Here is a 25,705-nt window from a genome sequence, read left to right as displayed (position 1 = left end):
TCCTTTTTATATCTTTTTGAAAGTGTGGCCTCCAGAATTGTACACAATATTCTAAATGAGGTCTTACCAGAGTCTTATACAGGGGCATCAATACCTCCTATTTCCTACTGGCTAAAACTCTCCTTATGCACCCTAGCATCCTTCTATCTTTCGCCGTCACCTTTTCAACCTGTTTGGCCACCTTAAGATCATCACATACAATCACACTCAAGTCTCTCTCTTTTGTTGTGCACATAAGTTCTTAACCCCCTAAACTGTACCGTTCCCTCGGGTTTTGCAGCCCAAATGCATGACCTTGAATTTCTTAGCATTACATTTTGCCAAATTTTAGACCATTCTTCAAGCTTCGCCAGATCTTTCTTCATGTTATTCACACCATCTGAGGTGTCTACTCTATTGCAGATTTTGGTATCATCCACAAAGAGGCAAATTTTTACCTGACAATCCTTCAGCAATATCATTTATAAAAATGTTAAAAAGAACAGGCCCAAAAACAGAATCTTGGGCATACCACTAGTAACATCCCTTTCCTCAGATCCCTTTCCTCCATTGATCACTACCCTCTGTCACCTTCCACTCAACCAGTTCCAAACCCAGCCCGTCACTTTGGGACCCATCCCAAGGGCACTCAGTTTATTTATTACACGTCTGTGTGGGATACTGTCAAAGGCTTAGCTAAAATCTAAATACACCACATTTAGCGCACTCCCTCTATCCAATTCTCTGGTCACCTAGTCAAAGTAATTGATCAGATTTGTCTGACAAGACCTACCTCTAGTGAATTCATGTTGCCTCTAGTCCTGTAATCCACAGGATTTCAGAAACCTCACTATTCTCTGTTTTAAAAGCATTTCCATTAATTTGCTTACCACAGAAGTCAGACTTACCGGCCTGTAATTCCCTACTTCTTCCTTACTTCCACTTTTTTGGAGAAGGACTACATCTGCCCTTCTCCAGTCCTCCGGTACTACTCCCGACTCTAGAGACTCGTTAAAAAGGTTAGTCATTGGAGCTACCAGAACTTCCCTAAGTTCCTTCAGCATCTTCAGATGTACACCATCTGGCCCCATTTGCTTTAGTTTAGGTAGCTCCTCACGAACACAACCCTCTGAAAATCAATCAGGGTCAACCACTCCTCCATCCCTATTCACGTTTGTCTTCTGTAGTCCCGTTCCCGGCACTTCAGCCGTGAACATAGAACAGAAATATCTGTTAAGCGATTTGCCCTTTTCTTTATCATCTTATACATATTTTTCCCCTTCACCTTTGAATCTCACAATGTCACTTTTGTACTTCTTCCTATCACTAATATATCTAAATGTGTCTTGTCTCCCAATTTTACCGTTTCAGCTATTTTTTCTTCCATTTGCATCTTTGCTTTTCTGACTACACGACCAGCCTCTCTTAACTTTTCCTGATATTTTTGCCTATCTTCCTCTCTCTGTGATCTTTTGTAGTTTATGAAAGTTAACCTCTTATTCCTTATTTTCTCAGCTACTACTTTTGAGAACCAAAGCGGCCTTCTTTTCCTCTTACTTTTACTTACTTGCCTCACAAAAAGATTTATCGCTCTTATACTTACTCCTTTCAGTTTTGCACACTGCATTTCCACTCCTTTCAGACGCTCCCATCCAATTTCTTGACGTAATCCCCCATCCAAACAAAGTTAATTTTTTAAAAGTCTAGAACCTTTGATTTTGAACGAGCCCTCTCTGTACCCATCTTAATAGTAAATCGTACCATGCACTGATCACCGGATGCCAGATAATCACCCACTGTAACATCAGAAACACTTTCCCCATTTGTAAGCACTAAGTCCAGTATGACCCCATCCTGCGTGGGTTCCATTACCAACTGCTGGAACAGTTCTCCTTGTAGAGAATCCAAGATATTCCTACTTCTAGAAGACCCTACAATAGGGATATCCCAATCAACATCTGGAATGTTAAAATTATCTATTAGTAAAACTTCCCCTTTTTTGAAATTTGTTCTGAATGTCTAATCTCTGTTCACTTCTTCAGTCTATAAAGGAGGCCTGTATATCACACCAATGTAAATATATTCACCATTCACTCTTTCCAAACTGATCCACAGTGCCTCTTCCTTGCCCTGCAGATCTTGCAATTGTGTGGCTTTAATATGATCTTTAACATATAATGCATACCATGGATGATGAGGGTAGTCCAGAACAACTAGGATCACTGGGCTAGAATGTGAAGCTATCTGCCTGATGACCCAACCATCTAAAGGTCACGGAGGGTACACATAAAGGAGTTCATGAATTGGCCAGGTCTGAACCCAGCCATCCAGACCTAAACTTTTGCACTCTGTTCTTAGACTGAAGAAGCATTTGAATTTAGAGCTCTGGCTGAAGCCATCAAGTCCATCTGTGGATGGTCCCAGCACTGCAAGATGAGATGGAACCCTCTTCATGAGAGGGACTATTCTCCTGCATCCAGGACTTGTCGAGAAAGGAAGTCTGCTTGTACGTCATAGACTACAATTACATCAGTTGCAGAGAGACAGAGAAAAAGAATGCAAGATTCCTGGCCCAAAGGTGTGCTTCCTATGACTCCCTGACTATTCATATATGCCACAACTGTGGTGTTGCCTAAGAACACTTACACCTCTTTCCCTTCCAGAATGGGCAGGAGAGCAAGAAACGCTAGTCGAATAGCCTGAAGCTCCAAACGATCGATCAACGCTTCTGACGTGGAGTCCACTGCCCCTGAATGGAACAGTCCCTGCAATAAGCAACCCAGTCTGACAGGCTGGCATCCATCATGAGAGGCGATCTGAAGAGGCTTGCCTGGCGGAAAGCCTCTCTCTGAAGCTACCAGTGCAGACTGCTGTGAACTGGTTCCATCCAGGGGAGCGCATCTGAAGGGGATAATGCTGTGAACACCACCGAAAGAGGAGGGACTCCTGTAGAGGGCATCATGGAAGATCCAGGAAATCTACGATTTGTTTCTGTAGGTATAGTCTGCATGGCTCAAGAAGAAACACACGTCACTGCAAGGTGTCAGAGAGAAGGTCCAGATACTCCAAGGTCTGCAACAATGTGAACTGGCTCTTCTTGAAGCTAACAATCCAAAGCAAGCTAACAATCCAAACCACCGTCTCCACTGCTCGCACACACTCCTGTCGAGATTGAGCATGGATCAACCAGTCGTCCAAGTAAGAATGGCTGCAGAGAAAGGCTGCTAAAACTACCATCACCTTGTGAAAGTACAGGGCATTGTCGCTAGCCCAAAGGACAAAACTTCGAACTGGAAATACTGCTGTAGAAACAGGAAATGGAGAAACCTGCAATGCTGTGAGCAAATTGGAATATGGAGGCAAGCCTCTGTGAGATCCAAGGACGCTAGAACTTCCCGTGAGAGACAGCTGCTATGATTGTGTGCACGGTTTCCATGCAGAAATGAGAACTCTGCTAGAAATGATTAACAGACTTGAGATCCAGAATGGGTCTCCAGTCTTCCAAGCCTTTCTTTGGCAAAATGAATAAGGAGTAGTAGCCTGAGCCCAATTTGACATCTGGAATGGGCTCTACCTCTTGGATATTCAAGATAAGATGCAGGGTAGCTTCTCCGGTTGACTTGACAGAGTCCAGAAATAGATCCAGAGGGAGTCAAAAGAAGTCTATCTTGTGCCCCTCCTGTATGATGTCTATCACCCACTGATCCGAGGATATTCAAGCCCACTGCTGATAAAATGGAGAGAGTCTTCCCCTGATATGAGGAAGCCCTGCCTGACTTCAGGGATCATTGTGGCTTTTGGAGAGCAGCAGTGGCACAGGAGCCAGATGCCTGAGGACATCTGGAATTGGAATTGTTGTAACGGGATCGGTATCTGGGAATATCTCTGGAAGGAAGAGCCTGAGGATCCCTGACAAAATCTGTGGGAGGGACAAAAAGTACTATGGTCCCCTCCTGAAGTTCAGTGAGACTTGTTCACAAGGAGAGACTTAGGGTGGCGATCAGCAACATACTTTAAAAGTAAACACTTTTCAAAAATAAGAAAAAGAAGCAGAGTAGATCAGAAGACTTCTGCACAGATTGCTTGCAGAAATTGAAACTGCAGGGGGCTCTAACTCTGTAAGGTAGGAGGATGCTCGGAAAAGTGTTTGGATTTCTGCAACTCCCGGATTGCGGGAAGGGGTTGAACACCTAGAGAATGGAATCCAGAAGGGACTTAACAGAAAGGATTCTGCATGATTCGCTTGTAGAAATAAAAACTGCAGGGGGATCCTGTGTTCCTCAGCCATGTGGGAGGAGTAGAGGAAACAAGTGTGTGGTTTTCTGCAAGACCCAGTTTGCGTGTTGAGATACACATCTATCGTACAGAATCCACCTAAAAGGAGATCATAACCCTAGTGATGCAAGAATTAATCCTTTAGCCAGGACCTGCCAACCAAGAGATACAATATCCTCTTGCACCAAGGATCTATCTCCAGGGACTTCAGCCCAAAAGGAAGGAGTTAGGACAGCCATTGTAGTGGGAGATTCAATCATTAGGCATGTAGATAGCTGGGTAGCTGTGAAGATCACCAGGTCACTTGCCTGCCTGGTGCAAAAGTGTTAGACCTCACGTGTCACTTAGATATTAGATAGTGCTGGGGAGGAGCTGGCTGTCTTGGTACAGTATCATGATGAGTTATGCATGTAATTTATAATTAGTATCAATTAGTGTCCATCATGAGTTGCTAATTGTCATTTATTAGTGCCAATTAGGCCCATCAAGTTGTGTGTATACATTGGCTTGGTGCACCAATTCTTAGAATCGGCTGGGACAGGAGGCGGGAGGGATCCCTCCTGTCCCAGTCACCACTGGAGCACCAGGTCTCACGGTAAGCCCGGTGGAGACTTGCAAGTCATAGGGAGGGAGAGGGGACAGCGTACATAGCCTGGCAGTGAGGGAGTGGGGCTGGGAGCAAATGCTGTCAGGGCAGGGGAAGGAATGAGGGGGCTGGATGCAGAGCTGGAAGAGCAGCGAGGGAGGGGAACAAGGTGTAGAGCCTGGCAGGGCAAGACAAGGCACTGTACTTGAATATTAACCCCTGAGTTTATATTCGAGTCAACCTTTTTTCCTTCTTTTTTGGAGGAAAAAAAAGGTTAACTCGGTTTATATTCAGGTTGGTTTATATTTGAGTATATATGGTAACTTATGGGGTAAAGATCTATAACAATTGCTTACGCCTACTACTTATGGGGAATTTAGGAAACACCTAAAAACATATCTGTTCCTGAAGTATCTAGTAGCTGATCCGTACAATTCTTCTCCACAATAACTGATCCCTAGAGCTGTTAATCACTAGCTTTTAACTCTGTTAAATTCACTCAATTTGTACCATCTTTTAATCATTGTAAACCGCATAGAACTTCACGGTCCTGCGGTATATAAACTGTTTTTATTATTAACTTAAATACTGAAAACAGCATCTTCCAAAAAAATTCCCTAAAAGAGATAAAAAATTTACATTTTATTAACACCTAAAATTAGAAGCCTTAAAGATAGCATGTTCTAAAGAAAGAGATCCACATATCTCCAATGTATGCAAATCTCTCTCATGAATATTTATCAGGTATACCCTAAAAAACTGGCCTACTGGCAATCCTTGAGGACTGGGAATGAAAATCAAAGTATTTTTGTCTAAAGTTCCTTCTGTAGTCAGACTCACCATTATAAACCTAAATACTGTGCTAATACTATATTAATTTTTACTAGATCCTGATACAGCATCATACGACTAAGAACACTAATTCAATAGCTAAAGAGTGGATTTGATGGTACAACTATAATAGAAATATGTTGAGAAATTAAGCTAGTATTTTAAGAATATTTACCTGTGCTATTGAGTAGTCCGATGAATTGGCTGCTTGCAATCCTTCATTGCCACTAATGCCCACACCAACATGTGCAGTCTGTATCATACTCACATCATTGGCACCATCTCCTATTGCTAATGTGATCACTTTCACTTGTTTTTTCACCATCTCTACAACTTCAGACTTCTGTAGAGGAGACACCCTATAAAAATATCAATCCATAGTAAAATTCTGAATAATTCTCAAAAAAGTAACTGATAATTTAGAAAGCAAATGAGTATTACATAGAAAAAGTCTCTGATGGTAGATAAAATACTACAAGGAGTATCTACTAGTCTGCAAGATTGACTTTCTTGTTCTAATACTACAGAACCTATTTGTTCTCATGCTTTCTCTTCCTATCTTCGCAACAAATGGTTCCCTGTGGTCATCGCATGCTTTCTCAGGGTTGATGCAATGGCATTAGGCTAACTAGGAAACCTTCAGCCTTGCATCCTCCCTTTATCTCCAGCAAATAACTGTTAATATCCTAGGCTCTCTATCTGAGATTTTGAATTCAATCTTGTTTACTCCAACACCACACTTCCCACAATGATCTTGTAAAAAACACAAAGTTTAATATGTATAAATATGATGTTCTCTTGTTTTTATATACTACACATATGTAAGGATACTTTTGTCAGCCTCACTAACTTGACATACTCTTAGCAGTAGGACCTTATCACTTAATTTATTTTAGAGGTGTAAACCATTATGCTTCGTTATCTTCCATCCAGAATGGCTAAAATGAGTGTCTTAGGAGGATGTGGCTGAAGGCTATCTGAGATTTGCTTTCATTTTATTTTCCATTGGGTGTTTTCTACCTTATTCTTTATAACTCCTTCATCTGCTTTGGGGGTACCCCAGATTCAACAATTTATAATACCAGAATTGTTAATTTTCTGCTGATTATCAATTCTTCCAGTTGCATTCTTAGTGGCAGGGAAAGCAAATGTTCCTCTTTTCTGGATAATGAAATCTCTCTTAGCCCTGATGAAATGTATCTCATTCCAAAGTATGCAAGAATGGAGTTTTGATGTAGGCTTCTAGGGATGAATTGTGTGTGGCCCAGAACATCTCTTACTTTGTCACAGAGGGCCTATTGGTGAAGGGGATTAATGGTGAGTATCTTGTTACAAACCTTTGAGAGTTGGTGAATGGATTAGAACAGTGGTCTCAAACTCGCGGCCTGGGGGCCACATGCAGCCCGCCAGGTACTATTTTGAGGCCCTCGATATGTTTACCATAATCACAAAAGTAAAATAAAACAGTTTCTTGATCATATGTCTCTTTAGCTATAAATGACAATATTATTATTAAGACTTAGCCAAAAGGAAAGATTTATAAACTATAAAGAGTTTTTACCTCATGCAAAACTGTCATTTCTTTAATAAGACATTAACTATTTTTCTGAGGCCCTCCAAGTACCGACAAATCCAAATTGTAGCCCTGCAAAGGATTTGAGTTTGAGACCACTAGATTAGAAGCTACAGAGCACATAGTGGGAATTATATCATCTAAGTATGACAAGCTAAGGCAGCTATTACTATTATATCTCACTGTATGAGACCTTACAGAATACCACTGGAAAGTGAGTGGATAAAAGTTTCCTAATTAAACAAATTAGTTTCTTGTAGGATAACTTATTACCTTGGATATTCATGCCAAGAACTGAGCGAGAGAAGATCATCAACCAATGACACTGAGAATCAAAATCCTGGAGAACACTGGTAAGCTGATACTGTATACTTCAGTGTTCTTTGGCTCAAGCAATGGTGTTATGGTGATGGGGATTTAGGTAAGATTAATTTTATTTTATTTTAAATAATTTATTATCTGCCTAAAACCTAGGCAGCTTACAATAAAAATATTCATAGTAACTTTAAAAACAAATGCATTAAAACCAAAAATCATCATCTGATATGACTTTGTTATCAGTTCCAGATATCTCAGCTAAATTGGAAGATATGGGTTATTTTTGTTTACAACAGCTAGAGAACTGGTCATCAAGTGTGAAGATGATATTAAACAAGGATAAAAATTAAATTTCTCTGGTTTGGGTCTCAAGTACCGTCCACTGCATTTGCAACATGGTGGTGACAGTTGTTTTTTTTTAAGTTCAATATATTTATTGGTTTTATAAAGAAGTAACAAAGAAGTACATGACTGAGTCATATAAAGTGATAACAAGTCAATAAAGAGAAGAGAAAATGGAACAGTCAAGAGCAAAGGAACAGCAGTCAATAGCACAAGATGACATTAGTACAATTCTACATTCATAGAGTGCATGCAATCCAAAATAACACAAGCAGAATAATCCATCAGGTATTAAGAGTCAAGGAATCACAGTAAGAGGATAACAAGTGCCAGACAGCATCATGTGTGTGAAGAGTACCATGTTTCTCAGCAAAGCATCTTTCATATCTCATAAATAGACAAACATTATTCCACCATGACATATATGACAAATTGTCAGCATGTTTCCAGTTGGTAAGGACAAGTTTCAGAGCAACCATTAACAGACATCTCTATAGTTTAGCAGCAGAATCATCAAGCATAGTATTTAAGCCATGGCTGCCATAAATAATGATAGCCAATGTCAGCTCTTCCTTAATACCAATAATTACAGAGAAGGTTTTCCAAATTTGAAGCCAGAAGGTATGGACAGGCAGGCAATGAAATATCATATGATCCAGCGTTCCAACATCTGCCTTACAAGAGATTTCAGAGTTAGGGATCTTCGCTAATTTATAGGGCGTCCAGAACGCCCTGTGCAACAAGTAGAAAATGGATTGTGGAATGGATGAGGAGTGAAGTGATGTATGAACCTCCTTCCAAATTTTGGGCCAAATAGAGGATTTCAAAGCAGCACCAGTGTCATGCGCCCAAACATCCCATAAGCCTAGCGATAAGACACATTTCATATCAATGAGCAAGGAGTACCAAGTTGCAATCTGACCCTTATGTTTACATGCTACAAGTTCTTACAGTCTCCATATGGATGGTTTGGTTTGTTTGATATTAGGCAAGGTATAACCAGCCTTGATTGCATGACACAATTGTAACCATCTGAAATAATGCGTATGAGATAGATTATAAGTTCTACATAGAGTTTCAAACGGAATCCAAGAACTGTCACAGTAATAATAATAATAATTTATTTCTTATATACCGCTATACCGTGAAGTTCGAAGTGGTTTACAATAAAGATACATTTGACAGTACATGGGATAGAAACGGTTTACAATAAAGATACGTTTAGTCAGTACATGGGATGCAAGTGGTTTACATTAAAGATTCATTTTGTCAGTACATGGGATACAAGTGGGTTACAGTAAAGGTATACTTTGTCAGTACATAGGATGCAAGTGGGTTACAATACAAGTGGTTTACTATCAAGGTGAGTAAGAAAGGATATACCAGATCTCTTCCAAGAAGACCAATTAACAGGTTTGTCTTGAATTTTAATTTTGTTGTTGTTCCATAGGTATATATAAAACTTTCATATCCATCGAACTGTATTAATAAATTAATCTGAGATACTTACCATTGTTAATTTTGAATCTAGTATAATCCCTAAACTTTTCAATGAGGACTTCAAATTAAAACTGTTACCACCAGTGGTCATAGTCTTGCTAACTATCTTAAAGGCAGGAGGGATAAAACAAATATAACTGCCATCCGAAATGATGAAGATGCTGTATTAACTGACCCAAAGGACATTCTGTCTGCTTTTCAATGTTACTACAAACAACTATACACCTCCGAATTAGATCCTGCTGGTGACATTTATGGTTTTCTTTCTAAGTTGCCACACACCACTGTTGTAGACAATGACAACCTCTCACTTAGTCAAGCTCTTACTCTCACAGAACTTCTTGAGGTCATCACATTAATGGCCAAAGCAAAAACCCCTGGCCCTGATGGTCTCACAGTTGAGTTTTATGTTGCTTTTAATGAGCAATTGTTACCTCATTTATTGAATTTCTTTAACCATCTCATATCTTCAGGTGATGTTAGGGGTTCCTTCACTGAAGCCACCATTATTGTGTTACCTAAGCCCAACAGAGATCCATTAAGTGTGTCCAATTACAAACCCTTATCGATGATTAACACCGATGTAAAAATATACGGCAAGTTGTTGGCTAACAGACTTCAGAAGGTTCTCCCTACACTTATATCTGTGGACCAAAATGGTTTCTTGGCTAATCGACTCTCTAGTGACAACACACGTATGTTTATCAATGTTATAGCACGAGCTCAATCTATATCAGACCCTCTGGTTGCTATGAGCCTTGACGCTGAGAAAGCGTTTGACAGGATCGAATGGCCTTATTTGTTTCAAGTTTTAAGTTTCAAGTTCAAGTTTATTAAATTATTTGATTAAACGCTTTTCAGGATACAAAGCGTTTTACAAAGAAATAAAATTCGATTTCTTAAATCATAAATACATCGTTAATAAAAATAATAACTTTAAAATTAAAAACGAACTGGGATAACAAACACATGGAACAATAGGAAAGGAGGGAAAAGAAAAAATACAATAAAAAAAAAAAAAAAAAAAAAAGTGTTAATCAAATTAGGTTAGAACATAAGGATGATGTGAGAAAAGAATTTGCAAACTTGAAAATCCAAAAAAGGGGATATATAATCAGAATTTAATACAAAACGATGAGATTAGGAATCAACAGAAAAATAAACTTTTAGTTAAAGGCTTCTTTAAAAAGAAAACACTTTAAACTATTTTTGAATTTTTTCAAATCTTGTTCAAGTCTTAAATAAAGAGGGAGTGAGTTCCAAATGGTAGGGGCTGTAACCGAAAAAATCAGGTCACGGCGAGTACCGATGATTTTTAAAGAGGGAACATATAGGGATGCTTGTGAGGATGATCTGAGAGCTCTTGACGGGCTGTAAGGAATCAGAAGCCTATCTATAAATGCAGGAGTATTGTTTCTTAATGTCTTAAAGACTAATAGTGCTATTTTGTATGTGATCCTATATGAAATTGGCAGCCAGTGAGCGTTTTGAAGCAGAGGTGTAACATGATCGAATTTTTTTGAACCTGAGATTACCTTTATTGCAGTGTTTTGTATGATTTGGAGGCGCCTTATATCCTTAAGATATGCCCCCTTTAACAAGGAATTGCAGTAGTCTAGTTTTGAAATCACTAGAGAATGAATTAAAGTATTGAGCGAAAATGAATCGAGAAGGGGAACCAATGAACGAATCATTCTCAGTTTATAGAAACAATTTTTCACCAAAGCACTGATGTGTAATCGGAAAGAGAGATTATTGTCTAAAATGACACCTAAGATTTTTGTATTGGTGGTGAGGTATAGAGGTTTGTTATCTATTAAGATAAAATGGTTTGGCTTTGATCCTACTTTTATTGCTATGCTTCGGATCCTATATACAGCTCCGCTTACGAGAATATATATCAACGGTATCTTCTCTGCTCCTTTTTCTCCTGGAAGAGGTACTCATCAGGGATGCCCGCTGTCTCCTCTTCTATTTAACTTGGCATTGGAACCACTACTCATAGCCCTCCGTGTTCATCCTGATATAAAGGGGATTCATTGTAAAGAGCGAGATATTAAGTTATCTGCATACGCAGATGATGTGTTAATGTATGTGACTGTTGCATCAATTAACCATGTACTCGGAACTATTGATTCTTATTCCATCATATCTGGCTATAAGATGAACTTATCCAAAACTGAAGTGATGTCTCTAAATTCTCCTAAAGCCTATGATTCAATCCCAAAATTTGGACTGCACTGGTCGGGAAGAAAGATCAAGTATCTCGGTGTTTATTTTGCCCCAACAATTGAAGAAACTGTATGCTACAATGCAGAACACCTTATATCTCCTCTGTCGCGCAACTCACTTCTCGCTGGTCTCCTTTTCGACTTTCGTGGTGGGGTTGACTTGATACGATTAAGATGATGATTTCTCCGATTATAAATTACACTTTGAGTATGATTCCTGTTTATTTACCAAGATATACTTACAAACATATTGAAACATTGCTTACAAAATTTTTGTGGAATAACATGACGCCTCATATCAGTCTTCAGAAATTGAAAAAAGAAAAATTAGAAAGAGGTGTCCATTTTTCCAGTTTTTATGAATATCATACTGCCATGCTATTACGGCAGGGCTCATATTGGACACCTGGAAGTTGCCCTACGAATGTGCCATCTTGGCTGTTACTTGAAAAGGAATGTACTGATGATGACATTTTTTGCTCCACTTACACTGAATCTACAGTTACCAGCTGTTCTGAACCGATCCATTCTACTAAAATGGCTCTCCGGTATACTGATCAATTACTGAAAACTAAATGGGTTGATACGTTTTATATATACCTATGGAACAACAACAAAATTTAAATTCAAGGCAAACCTGTTAATTGGTCTTCTTGGAAGAGATCTGATATATCCTTTCTTACTCACCTTGATAGTAAACCACTTGTATTGTAACCCACTTGCATCCTATGTACTGACAAAATATACCTTTACTGTAAACCACTTGCATCCCATGTACTGACTAAACGTATCTTTATTGTAAACCGTTTCTATCCCATATACTGTCAAATGTATCTTTATTGTAAACCACTTCGAACTTCACGGTATAGCGGTATATAAGAAATAAATTATTATTATTATTACTGAGACAGTTCTTGGATTCCGTTTGAAACTCTATGTAGAACTTATAATCTATCTCATACGCATTATTTCAGATGGTTACAATTGTGTCATGCAATCAAGGCTGGTTATACCTTGCCTAATATCAAACAAACCAAACCATCCATATGGAGACTGTATGAACTTGTAGCATGTAAACATAAGGGTCAGATTGCAACTTGGTACTCCTTGCTCATTGATATGAAATGTGTCTTACCGCTAGGCTTATGGGATGTTTGGGCGCATGACACTGGTGCTGCTTTGAAATCCTCTATTTGGCCCAAAATTTGGAAGGAGGTTCATACATCACTTCACTCCTCATCCATTCCACAATCCATTTTCTACTTGTTGCACAGGGCGTTCTGGACGCCCTATAAATTAGCGAAGATCCCTAACTCTGAAATCTCTTGTAAGGCAGATGTTGGAACGCTGGATCATATGATATTTCATTGCCTGCCTGTCCATACCTTCTGGCTTCAAATTTGAAAAACCATCTCTGTAATTATTGGTATTAAGGAAGAGCTGACATTGGCTATCATTATTTATGGCAGCCATGGCTTAAATACTATGCTTGATGATTCTGCTGCTAAACTATAGAGATGTCTGTTAATGGTTGCTCTGAAACTTGTCCTTACCAACTGGAAACATGCTGACAATTTGTCATATATGTCATGGTGGAAAAATGTTTGTCTATTTATGAGATATGAAAGATGCTTTGCTGAGAAACATGGTACTCTTCGCACAAATGATGCTGTCTGGCACTTGTTATCCTCTTACTGTGATTCCTTGACTCTTAATACCTGATGGATTATTCTGCTTGTGTTATTTTGGATTGCATGCACTCTATGAATGTAGAATTGTACTAATGTCATCTTGTGCTATTGACTGCTGTTCCTTTGCTCTTGACTGTTCCATTTTCTCTTCTCTTTATTGACTTGTTATCACGTTCCAGTTTTCTACCACTCTCTCAGTAAAGAAGAACTTCTTAACGTTTGTACCAAATCTATCCCCTTTTAACTTTAGAGAGTGCCCTCTCGTTCTCTCTACCTTGGAGAAGGTGAACAACCTGTCTTTATCTACTAAGTTTATTCCCTTCATTATCTTGAATGTTTCGATCATGTCCCCTCTCAGTCTCCTCTTTTTAAGGGAGAAGAGGCCCAGTTTCTCTTATCTCTCACTGTATGGCAACTCCTCCAGCCCCTTAACCATTTTAGTCACTCTTCTCTGGACCCTTCGAATAGTACTTTATCCTTCTTCATGCACAGTGACCAGTGCTGGACGCAGTATTCCAGGTGGGGGCCCGGTACAGCAGCATGATAACCTTCTCTGGTATCAACATATTTCATCCATTGTACGTACTCCAAAGATAGATGCTTTAACACCTCGGATCTTAATGAGTGATGTGAACGATACCATGTCATAGCTTGCAACAGGTATCTCCCCCCCATTGTGAACAGCCTGAAAAATCAACACCAGTGCTTTGAACACAATTCTATTCTTAATGGACAGGCAATGCAATTGCTGCAGAAGGGTGTGTGTGTGTGACATATTCAAACCTACCACTTCTACATACAAGATGTGCAGCAGCATTCTGGGTAACCTGCAATGCTCTATACCTAGAGAATACAATCCCAAGGTACAGATCATTGCAATAATCCAACTTTTGTAATATTATGCTCAGAACCACAATCCGAAAATCTTATTTTGGTAACATTGGTTTCAATCTGCTTAAAAGCCTCATGAAAAAGGAGGACTTTATCACAGCCAAAACTTGATCTCTCATTGACAATGTTGAGTTCAACCAAATGCTCAATAGTTTGATTTTCTTCCTCACTGGAATTTTCATTTCATTCACTACAATTTCATCTGGTTGTGCTGGGACTTCCACTCTCCCCAGCATCAACAATTCAGTTTTGGCCAAATTCACAACTACTTTCTGAAATGACATCTATGCATTCTGTTCTCGAACAGTATCAATTTATCTTTCAATTCACTTTGCCAGTCAGACATTGAAAAAAATTTGAATGTCATTGGCATATAATCGATAGCTAACACATAATTCCCTAAATATATCTCCCAAGGAGGCCAAATAAAGATTGAAACGTAGCACAGAGAGCTGAACCCTGCAGTACTCCTTTACAAACTGGCATAATTTTAGAAACAGATCCTATACTCTTTATCTGAATTGACCTGTCTCAAAAATAAGAGGTGAATGAACCAATCATACACCGGACCCACCAATACCCATTACTGCCAATTTTCTTACTAGAATGTCACCACACACAGTATCAAAAGCTAAATACATGTCTAATGAAAACACAATTCAAGTATATAAGAACATAAGAACATAAGAAGTTGCCTCCACTGGGTCAGACCAGAGGTCCATCTTGCCCAGCGGTCCGCACCCGCGGCGGCCCATCAGGTCCACGACCTGTGAAATGGTTTATGAACACCTCTACAACCTACCTCAAGTTCTATCTGTACCCCTCTATCCCCTTATCCTCCAGGAACCTATCCAAACCCTCCTTGAACCCTTGTACAGAGTTCTGGCCTATCACATCCTCTGGAAGTGCGTTCCATGTGTCCACTACCCTCTGGGTAAAAAAAGAACTTCCTAGCATTTGTTCTAAACCTGTCCCCTTTCAATTTCTTCGAGTGACCCCTAGTGTTTGTGGCTCCCCATAGTTTGAAGAATCTGTTCATTATTTACTTTCTCTATGCCCTTTAGGATTTTGAAGGTTTCTATCATGTCCCCTCTAAGTCTCCTCTTCTCTAGGGAGAACAGACCCAGCATTTTTAACCTGTCAGCGTATGAAAAATTTTCCATACCTTTTATCAGTTTAGTCGCCCTCCTCTGCACTCCCTCGAGTACCGCCATGTCCTTCTTGTGGTACGGCGCCCAGTACTGCACACAGTACTCCAGGTGCGGGCGCACCATTGCGCGATATAGCGGCATAATGACTTCTTTCGTCCTGGTTGTGATACCCTTTTTGATGATGCCCAGCATTCTGTTTGCTTTCTTTGAGGCTGTCGCACACTGCGCCGATGGTTTCAGTGATGTGTCTACCATCACCCCCAGGTCCCTTTCAAGGTTACTCACCCCTAGCAGTGTTCCCCCCATTTTGTAGCTGAACATCGGGTTCTTTTTCCCTACATGCATGACCTTGCATTTCTGTACGTTAAAACTCATTTGCCACTTGTTTGCCCAGTCTTCCAGTCTCGTTAGGTCCCTTTGCAGGTCTTCACAGTCTTCCGTGTTTCTAACCCTCTGCAGAGTTTGGTGTCATCGGCAAATTTGATAACCTCACATTTTGTCCCCGTCTCCAGATCGTTTATAAATATATTGAACAGTAGAGGTCCCAGCACTGACCCCTGCGGAACTCCGCTCGTGACCCATTGCCAGTCTGAGTATTGGCCTTTTATTCCAACCCTCTGTTTCCTGCCTGCCAACCAGTGTTTGATCCATCGGTAGATATCCCCTTGCACCCCGTGGTTCCACAGCTTTTTATGTAGCCGTTCGTGAGGTACCTTGTCGAAGGCTTTTTGGAAGTCAAGGTAAATGATGTCTATGGATTCCCCCTTGTCCATCTGGCTGTTTATTCCCTCAAAGAAGTGCAGCAAGTTCGTGAGGCACGACCTTCCCTTGCAGAAGCCATGCTGGCTCGCCTTCAGTTGTCCATTGTTTTCTATGTGTTCACAGATTGCATCCTTTACCATTGCTTCCATCATCTTTCCCGGAACCGAGGTCAAGCTCACAGGCCTGTAGTTTCCCGGGTCACCCCTTGATCCCTTCTTGAAGATGGGCGTGACATTTGCTATTTTCCAGTCTTCTGGGATCTCCCCAGTTTTTAGGGAGAGGTTACATATTTGTTGAAGTGTCTCTGCTATTTTGTTTCTCAGTTCTTTTAGTACCCTCCCTATATCCTTTTAAACTTAATACATTATATGTGAACTAACTTTAGAAGTGCTCAGGGAAGCCGCAAAAGGGAACACGCCCCAAAATGCAAACCCCCTTGGTTTATCACTTCACTTCCTCCTACATTGACAGTCTGTTTAAATAATCTTCTTATATTATTTTAATGTGATTTTCTTCTTTAAATAAAGTGCTTAGTGCTTGAAATTCATGCTTCAAATCATTCTTTAGGTCTATTCACATCTTGTTTTATCTTATCGCTATAATACCTATCCCTTTCTATCTTACAAAATTCATGATATTCAAACTGCCTAAAATGATAATCATAAATCATCCACATTCATGGCCTTTCTCCAAATATGCTCATATTTGCTTAACTCTCTTCACAGACTAAGAGGAGGCTCAGTTTTCCATAAACACTTCATGTTTTGCTATAGTTTGTCATCAACGGAGCATCATCATACAATGATGCATACCACTCATACCAATACAGATACATCATCATTCTCCAAACGCTCTAAAGCAGGAAAACATCTATCTTTTAGAGTCTATATCAAACTTGGGGTGAACAGATACTGTATTATTCACTCCTGGTGTTTTCTCTGCCCCTCTACCTATTTATAGAGTAAAACCTACTAAGAAATGATCTGACCAGGCCACTTGCTATATCACAGCTGATTGACACAAATTGCCCATCATTTCAAATGGCAGAAATACCAATGTTTCCTTATATTTTTGGTCTCTACAGGGGAGGTGGGGGTGGTTAGGGACATAGTTTGCTGTGTCAGATTTTGACTTGGATTAATGTAGGCTATATTGGTGTCAGTGTATTGATTGGCTAGTTAATAAAAAATAAAAAATTGGTTACATATACAGTGAATTCAGTATAGCTCCCTTTTCTTAAATACTTTTTTCTGTATGTGTAAATATCTCTAACACCTTCTCTGACTTCATGGCTACTTGTCTCTCTAAAGGCATATCCCTCATTAGTAAGGTACTCTTAAGCCTCCTTAAATATAACATTTGCCAGCAAAGAAACTGAATGCTTGAAAGCAGCTTTTCTCCACTGTAGTGAATTCAGCGATGGAAAAGCTGTGATTGTAACTGTTGATAAATTATAGGAAAATATATCAGATTGTATCCTAGATTTTGTAAAACTCATTGGTTTTGAGTCCAGTGGTGCTGTTACATTGTTAAAAGATAAGGTAAAGAGATTGCTAGTAACCTGTCACTGCAAAAATATAGTATAGCGCATGCACCAGCAGCACAAATATTTAAATAATTGGTTAGATTCAATTATCTACTAAGAAAGCCATTTTCATTTTCTAATTCTTTTCTGTTAGGATGGCAGGGCTATGGAAAATTTCATACCCTTTTGAAGAATCTACAAATAAAACTGGAGAGGTGAAGTGATACAAGATGGCTGTCTTATGACTACCCGGTAAACTGCTCAATCACTCTGTCACAGCCTTATCAGTGTGACAACTGCACTGGAAAGAGAAGTTGCTGAGAGAGATGTCAGAGCTGAAGGCTTAAGTAAAGCCATTAATACTTGAGAATCTGCTGCTGCCATTATGAAAAGTGATATGTTGCCTATCTTGACTACTGTCTCAAAATTCTGATGGCAAAGTGGTGCAGATTTCACAGTCAAGGAAGCTCTTTAAAACACTTAAGCAATCTATTGCATTCCTCAAATTTATTATCAAGCCTAAGGTCTGCTTTAAGCACCATTAGTGCTTTAGCTAGTGAGTAATCAGCTCTTAGAATAAGAAACACACATAGAGGTCAATTATCAAAGAAAGGATAGACCACCTTAAAATTTACCTATAATTTTCACATCAATTAAAAAAATCATAATCATAGTAGAATCATATCATCATATTACTAATTTATCTTTTGTCTCCAAATGGCTGAGAGCATGGTGGCTATCCAACTTCTGAACTCTCTGGAGAAGACTAGTAACATTGCTTCCACATGAAGCCACTTTCTTCAAACATCAAAGTAAAGTAAAGAGCTCTCTTAGGAATGGCCACTTTCTTCAAACATCAAAGTAAAGTGAAGAGCACTCTTAGGAATGGCCACTTTCTTCAAACATCAAAGTAAAGTGAAGAGCTCTCTTAGGAATGGCCACTTTTATTCAGACTGACTTAAGACTAGAATAACAAAATAAATATGGTATCATTTGATCTTACTGCAGCTTTCAATCTAGTTGATTATAATATACTACTCATAAGCATTGGAATGGGGGGGGGGGGGAGCCACGGGTGCCTTGGCACCCCCAAAAATCTGGAGTGGGAGACCACAATATCTTTTCACTCCCAACACGCTACTGCTGGTCTGCAGCAGGAAAAACAAAGAAAAAGACTTCACTGTTCAAACTTGTGTCTTCCGGGCCTGCTCCTGAAGAGGAAATAATGTAAGAGAGGACATGGCCAGCAACTGTGAATGTAAACAGTGTGGCCCTGCAAACCAACAACAGCTGCTGCGGAGGTTGAGGAGTTGAGAGGAGATAGAGGGGTAGACACCAGACAGATACTGGAGGAAGAAAGAGGAGCAGATGCTAGATGGAGGGGGGAGAGTAAACAAATGCTGGATAGAAAGGAGGAATGGGTAGATGCTAGAAGGGGGAGGAAGGGGAGTGGCATTGGATGAGGGGGAGAGAAGGGACAGATGCTGGATAAAAAAGGGGAGGAAGGGGACAAATACTGGACAGAAAGGGAGAAGGAATAGACTCTGAATGGAAGTGGGGGGAGAGAAAGGGGCCAGACTCCGAATGGAAGTGGGGGGGGGAGAAAGGGGCAAGACTCAGAATGGAAGTGGGGGGGGGAGAGAAAGGGGCCAAACTCTGAATGGAAGTCGGGGGGGGGGGGGGAGAAAGGGGCCAGACTCTGAATGGAAGTCGGGGGGGGGGTGGAGAAAGGGACCAGACTCTGAATGGAAGTTGGGGGGTGGACAGCAAGGGGCCAGACTCTGAATAGAAGTGGGGGGAATAGAAAGGGGCCAGACTCTGAATGGAAGTGGGAGGAGAGAGGGGCCAGACATTGAATAGAAGAGAGAAAGCACCAAGTGGAAGGGAAAGAGAGAGGAGGCTGGCATTGAATGGAAAGGGGGGGTGAGAGAGAGAGAGGCGCAAATGCTGGATGGAAAGGAGAGAAAGAGAGTGGGGGCAGATGCTGGATGGAGAGAAAACCAGATGGAAATGAGAGGGAAGAAGATAAAAAGGGCAGATGCTAGACAGAAGGGAGACAGAGGGCACACGCTAGAAGAGGTAGAGGGGGGCAAATGTTTGATGGAGGAAAAGAAAGAGGATAGAGTTAGTAAGAGACTGTGACATAAGAGGAACTGAAATAGGAGAGCCAGAGTGAGGAAAACAGATAGCAAACTGTATGCAAATGTAAAAATAAAGAGAATTTGCTGGGACAAAGCCTTGGTGGGATCACATGTGCTTATAGCACTGCAAATCTTATAAGACCTAAGTAATCCTTAATTGTATATCCCTGATTTTGTTTAAGCATAGAATCTAATACCTTCCCTTTCCCTTCAATTTTCTACTCTACTTTCAGCTAGTAAAAAAAACACATTAATTTAAAAAAACTTCTCTCTTACTTTACTTTCTTGGGAAATTTAGTTCTTATCAGCTTGGTTCTCTGCTGAATTAAGGACTTTAGTCCCACCCACCCTCCAAATCCCCCATCTATCAACCCAATAATCAAGAACACTTCACAGCCAATTCCCATACCAACCAATCAGGATGACTTTTGCTCAATGCAACCATTGTGGTGTTTTAATAATAATAATAATAATAATAATAATAGTTTATTTTTATATACCGCCATACCCATGTGAGTTCAAGGCGGTTTACATTGAGTTACATTAGGATCTGCATAGACAGGCAGATTTACAATTATTTGTCAGAATTACAGAGTTGTTATTAGAATTACAGATTTGTTATTAGAATTACAGATTTGTTATTAGAATTACAGAGTAACATAGTTTCAATTATTTATCAGCTTAATTTGAACTAGACAGAGGATGCGGAAAGAGGGGAAGAAAAAGGAGCAGGCCTCATGAGGGGGCCAGATTGGGGAGGGGGGGAGGTATTGTCAGGGGGGGGGAACCTTTCGGGTCTTGTTTGTGGAATAGGTAAGTTTTAAGTGATTTTCTGAACCCGAGGTAATTGGGGGCCTCTAGTATCATTTGTGCTAGCCATGGGTTCAGCTTGGCTGCTTGGAAGGCGAAAGTTCTGTCAAGGAATCTTTTGAAGAGACAATGTTTGGGTGAGGGGAAGGCGAACAGCTGAGTACGACGGGATTTGTTGTTGGTGCGGTAGAGGTTGAAGTGAGGATTGATGTAACTTGGTGAGGACCCATTTACCGCCCTGTAACAGAAGCATGCGAATTTGTAAAGGACTCTAGACTCGAAAGGCAGCCAGTGGAGTTGGTGGTAGAATGGGGTGACATGTTCCCATTTCTTTAGGCCAAAGATGAGGCGCACGGCGGTATTCTGGATTATTTTTAGTCTCCTGGTTGTTTTCTTTGTGGCGTTAAGGTAAATGATGTTGCAATAATCTAGAATACTGAGGATGGAGGATTGTACAAGAAGGCGGAAGGAAGTGTCATTGAAGTATTTTTTTATGGTGCGAAGTTTCCAAAGTGCAGAGAAGCTTTTTCTGACGACGAGGTCGGTGTGCTTTTCTAAGGAAAGGTTTTTGTCCAGCGTGACTCCCAGGATTTTTAAGGTTGGTTCGAGGGGGAAGGTCGTACCTTTCAGTTGAATTGTGGTTTCTTTGATTTTGTCATTGGGGGTGGCTAGGAAGAATTTAGATTTATCGGGGTTTAATTTCAGTCTGAATGCTAGCATCCGGAGTTCGATTTGGTTGAGAATGTTTGTAGTGTGGTCGAGTATTTCATGTGACAAGTTAGTGAGTGGGATGGATATTGTGATGTCGTCTGCATAAATAAAGAATTTGAGCTTGAGGTTATGAAGAAGGTTGCCTAGGGAGGCCAGGTAGATGTTGAAAAGGGAGGGGGATAAGGGGGAGCCCTGCGGGACCCCGCAGGTGTTGTCCCAGCTGTAAGAGAAATTTTTAGTTCCAAGGCATACCATCTGGAGATTTAGGGCCTGCCCCATCTGTCTTCAGCTTTCTAGTATTAAGGAGGAGATCTGTAAGCTTAAAGCAGCTTCCATCACTGCAATTAAAGCAGCTTCCATCACGCTACAGAACCAAAAAGCAACTTCCATCACTCCACAGAATCATACCAATTTACCAGCACTGCTTCAAAAAATAAAACAATCTAGGAATAAATGGATCATAGTAGGGTCAGGTAGACTGTGACATAGAAATATCCACCCTCACAGTTGTTGCACCTATAGAATACTTATATTCCATTATAGCATTGCAATACTCAAGAAAAAAGAACTGAGATGGAACCAGAACCAATGAAGGTAACTCAAGAAGAAAAGCACTCCCAAAGGAAAAATAAAACCACCGGCCCTGGATGAAATGATCCCCGCAATGGGCCCTCTCCCTGCCCAAGAGACTCATATCTGTCATCAGAGTGATCCACTCCTTGATCTTGAGGGGCATGCTCTTGTTGGGAGAAGCTCCCCAAAACCACCAGAACACGTTGTTCCACACCAATTCCGTCCAGGGAAGAGGCATCTGAAGGGAATGATGTTGCAGGGACCATCGGGAAAGGAGGGACTGCTGTAGTGGGTGCATGTATGCCCGAGCTCAGGACACGACCTCCAGGGAGGCTGACATAGATCTCAGGACCTGCAGATACTGCCAAGCCGCTGGACTCAGAATCATCTGAAGACCCTCAATCTGTTTCTGAAGCTTCTGTTTGCATGGTAATCCAACATCTGAGAACAAGCCAGCATGGATTCTGTAAGGGAAGGTCATGCTGTTTCTGTTTCTTTGAGGGAATAAGCAGTCGGGTGGACAATGGGGAACCCATAGACATCATTTACCTCGATTTTCAAAAGGCTTTCGACAAGGTGCCACATGAAAGGCTGCTTAGGAAGCTGTGGAACCACGGGGTGGGAGGGGATGTGCACAGATGGATCGAGCACTGGTTGTCGGGTAGACTGCAGAGGGATGGAGTAAAGGGACAATATTCTGACTGGCGGGGAGTCACGAGCGGTGGGCCACAGGGATCGGTGCTGGGGCCGTTACTCTTCAACATATTTATCAATGACCTTGAAAAGGAGGCAAAGTGCGAGGTTATAAAATTTGCAGACGATACCAAACTGTGCGGCAGAGTTAGATCCAGGGAGGAGTGTGAGGACCTGCAAAGGGACCTGGACAAGCTGGAAGACTGGGCAAACAAATGGCAAATGCGCTTTAACTTGGAAAAATGCAAGGTCATGCATATAGGGAAAAAGAACCCGTTGTTCAACTACAAATTGGGGGGGGCATTGTTGGGAGACAGCAGTCTAGAGAGAGACTTGGGTGTGCTGGTGGATGCATCACTGAAGCCATCTGCACAGTGCGCAGCAGCCTCGAAAAAAGCCAACAGGATGCTGGGCATCATAAAGAGGGGCATAACAACCAGGACGTGGGAAGTCATCATGCCATTGTATCGAGCGATGGTGCGTCCGCATTTGGAATACTGCATTCAATATTGGTTGCCGTACCTCAAGAAGGACATGGCAGTACTTGAGAGAGTCCAAAGGAGAGCAACGAAACTGGTAAGAGGGCTGGAACACTGTCCATACGCCGAGAGGTTGGATAGGCTGGGGCTCTTTTCTCTGGAAAAAAGGAGGCTCAGGGGAGATATGATAGAGACCTTCAGGATCATGAGGGGCATAGAGAGGGTGGATAGGGACAGATTCTTCAGGCTGAAGGGGACAACAGGTACGAGAGGGCATTCGGAGAAACTGAAGGGAGATAGGTTCAAAACAAATGCAAGGAAGTTTTTTTTCACACAAAGGGTCGTGGACACCTGGAATGCACTACCGGAGGAAGTGATCAGGCAGAGTACAGTACAAGGATTCAAACAGGGACTGGACGGATTCCTGAGGGATAAAGGGATCGTGGGATACTGAGAGAGGTGCTGGGATGTAACACAGGTATAGAAAGCTAACCAGGTAATAAGTATAGAAACCCAACCAGGTCGTGCATGTGCAAGACCGGAGGGTTAGGACTTCGATGGGAAGATAGGACTCAATGGGAAACCAAGGTGGCAAGGTGGCAAGGTGACCTGTTTGGGCCGCCGCGGGAGTGGACTGCTGGGCAGGATGGACCTATGGTCTGACCCGGCGGAGGCACTGCTTATGTTCTTATGAATTAGCTGGCTTTTCCTGAAGCTTACAATCCAGCCCATGCACTGCAGGAGAGACATCACAGTCTTCACTGTCTGCTCACACTCTAGTCTTGATGACACCCTGATCAAACAAATCATCCAGGTATAGATGAACCAGAACCCCCATTCTGCGAAGATATGTCACTACCACTGCCATCACATTGGTGAAGGTAAAAGGGGCCGCTGACAACCCGAATGGTAGGGCCGCAAACTGGAAATGCTACTACAGAACATGACATCTCAGATACTTCTGGTGCCCGGGGAAGAAAGGAATATACAGATAGGCTTCCGTCAGACCCAGGGAAGTCAGAAACTCTCCCAGAGCCGTTGCTGTAAAGACCGAATGCACCGTTTCCATGTGAAAGTGCAGAATCCATAGAAATGCATTGACTAACTTGAGATCCAGGATGGGTCTCCAGTCTTTTGAGTCTTTCTTTGGCATGATGAAGTATAGGGAGTATCTGCTGGAACTTGAATCGCTTTCAGGAGCTGGTTCTACAGTCTGAATGTCCAAGAGATGCTGCAGTCTCCTTGATTTTTAATTTTTTCTCTGACCTTCTCACTGGAAAGTCCAAAAATAATTCCAGAGGGAGGTGGAAGAAGTCTATCTTGTATTCCTTCCATATGATGTCCAGCACCCATTTGTCCAAGGATATTTGCTCCCATTCCTGTAGGAATGCAGTCAGCCGCCCTCCAATGCGATAAGGTGCGGCTAAGACCCTGGCATCATTGTGACTTCTTAGAGAAGGTGCTGGAACGAACCTGAAACCTGTTCACATTTAGGGTTTGAATAATGCTTGTAGTTTTGAGAAAATCTCTGGCCAGACGAACCTGAGGAGTCTTGGTGAAACCTGCAGCAGGGACAAAAATTGCCACAACTTCTCCCAAAAACATGCCGAGACTCATTATCTAGAAAGGACTTAGGTTGTCAGTCTGCCACACTAGCTATCAGATCATCTAGTCCCTTGCCAAAAAGCATTTGACCCTTGAAAGGAAGTCTGCTGAGAGTCGCCTTAAAGCCAAATCTCCAGCCCAGTGGTGAATCCAGAGTGTTCTGCGAGCCAAAATAGGATAAGCTGACATCTTGCCTAACACTTGAATAGAAAGCATCACCTACATAGTCAACTCCTTCCAGTATTAACTGGGGGGAGACATCCTCCTCCTGACAAGCACGTGTTACAAAGGAAGCAACTGCAGCTGCCTTAATACCCAAAGTCACTTCAAAAAGCTTCCTCAGAACCAGGTCTATCCTGTGATCCTGAGAAACCTTCAACATAATCCCTCCTTCACTGGGGAGGGCAGTGTGCTTGGTCACCTGAGCCACCACCAAATCCACTTTCCGCTGCTCAAAGAGCTTCTGAAAATCCAGTGCTATGGGATAAAGCTTAGCCATGGCCTTAGACAGCCTAAAGGAACTCTCCAAAGTCACCCACTGCTCTGTAACCAGAGCTGTGAGCTCAAGATGTGATGGAAAAAAGGATGTCCAAGTATGACTGTACATTGAGATGTGGAGGGCTGAGCCTCCAAGTTCAGTTCCTTTATGGTGTCTGCTATAAAATGATGGATAAATGCTGACTTATATAGCCGATAAACAGAGTGGTGATCCCTTATCTCAGGGCTCTCAGAGATCAGCTGGCTAATCATATCACAAACAGTATCCAAGTCATCCAGGGTGGACACAGAATCCAGGGTATCAGCTCGTCAGAGCAGACCATCCAGATTCGTGATGACAGGGGAATTGGGAGCTTGAACAGGAACACCTACAAGGGAAGACCCTGACAGAGAAGGTGGTGCTGCTCCTATCGGCTGTGCTGCGTGGGCTGGGTCAATGAAATACGCTCTCCACGTGAGCTGAACAAATTCTGGGGAAAAGCTACACATCAGGGCATTTGGGGCTTTTGGGGGTGGGAGACCTGACCCTTATCCCAAGAA

At 41.5% G+C, this 25,705-nt stretch overlaps 1 protein-coding gene across 6 annotated transcripts in view; it reads right to left on the bottom strand.

The window, feature by feature from the left end:
• ATP8A1 (ATPase phospholipid transporting 8A1) overlaps positions 1–25,705 on the bottom strand; it is a 449,033-nt gene that overhangs the window by 115,430 nt on the left and 307,898 nt on the right. For all 6 annotated transcript variants that reach the window (XM_033946346.1, XM_033946365.1, XM_033946336.1 and 3 more), the window contains one exon: positions 5,847–6,030. In XM_033946346.1, the coding sequence (XP_033802237.1) occupies positions 5,847–6,030 (184 nt within the window). The remainder of the gene's footprint in view (positions 1–5,846; positions 6,031–25,705) is intronic.

The sequence above is a fragment of the Geotrypetes seraphini genome, chromosome 1 (assembly GCF_902459505.1).
Source record: "Geotrypetes seraphini chromosome 1, aGeoSer1.1, whole genome shotgun sequence".
NCBI classification, from domain to species: Eukaryota; Metazoa; Chordata; class Amphibia; order Gymnophiona; family Dermophiidae; genus Geotrypetes; species Geotrypetes seraphini.
The sequence above is the reverse complement of the archived record's forward strand: the minus strand, read 5'-3'. Positions and strand labels throughout refer to the sequence as shown.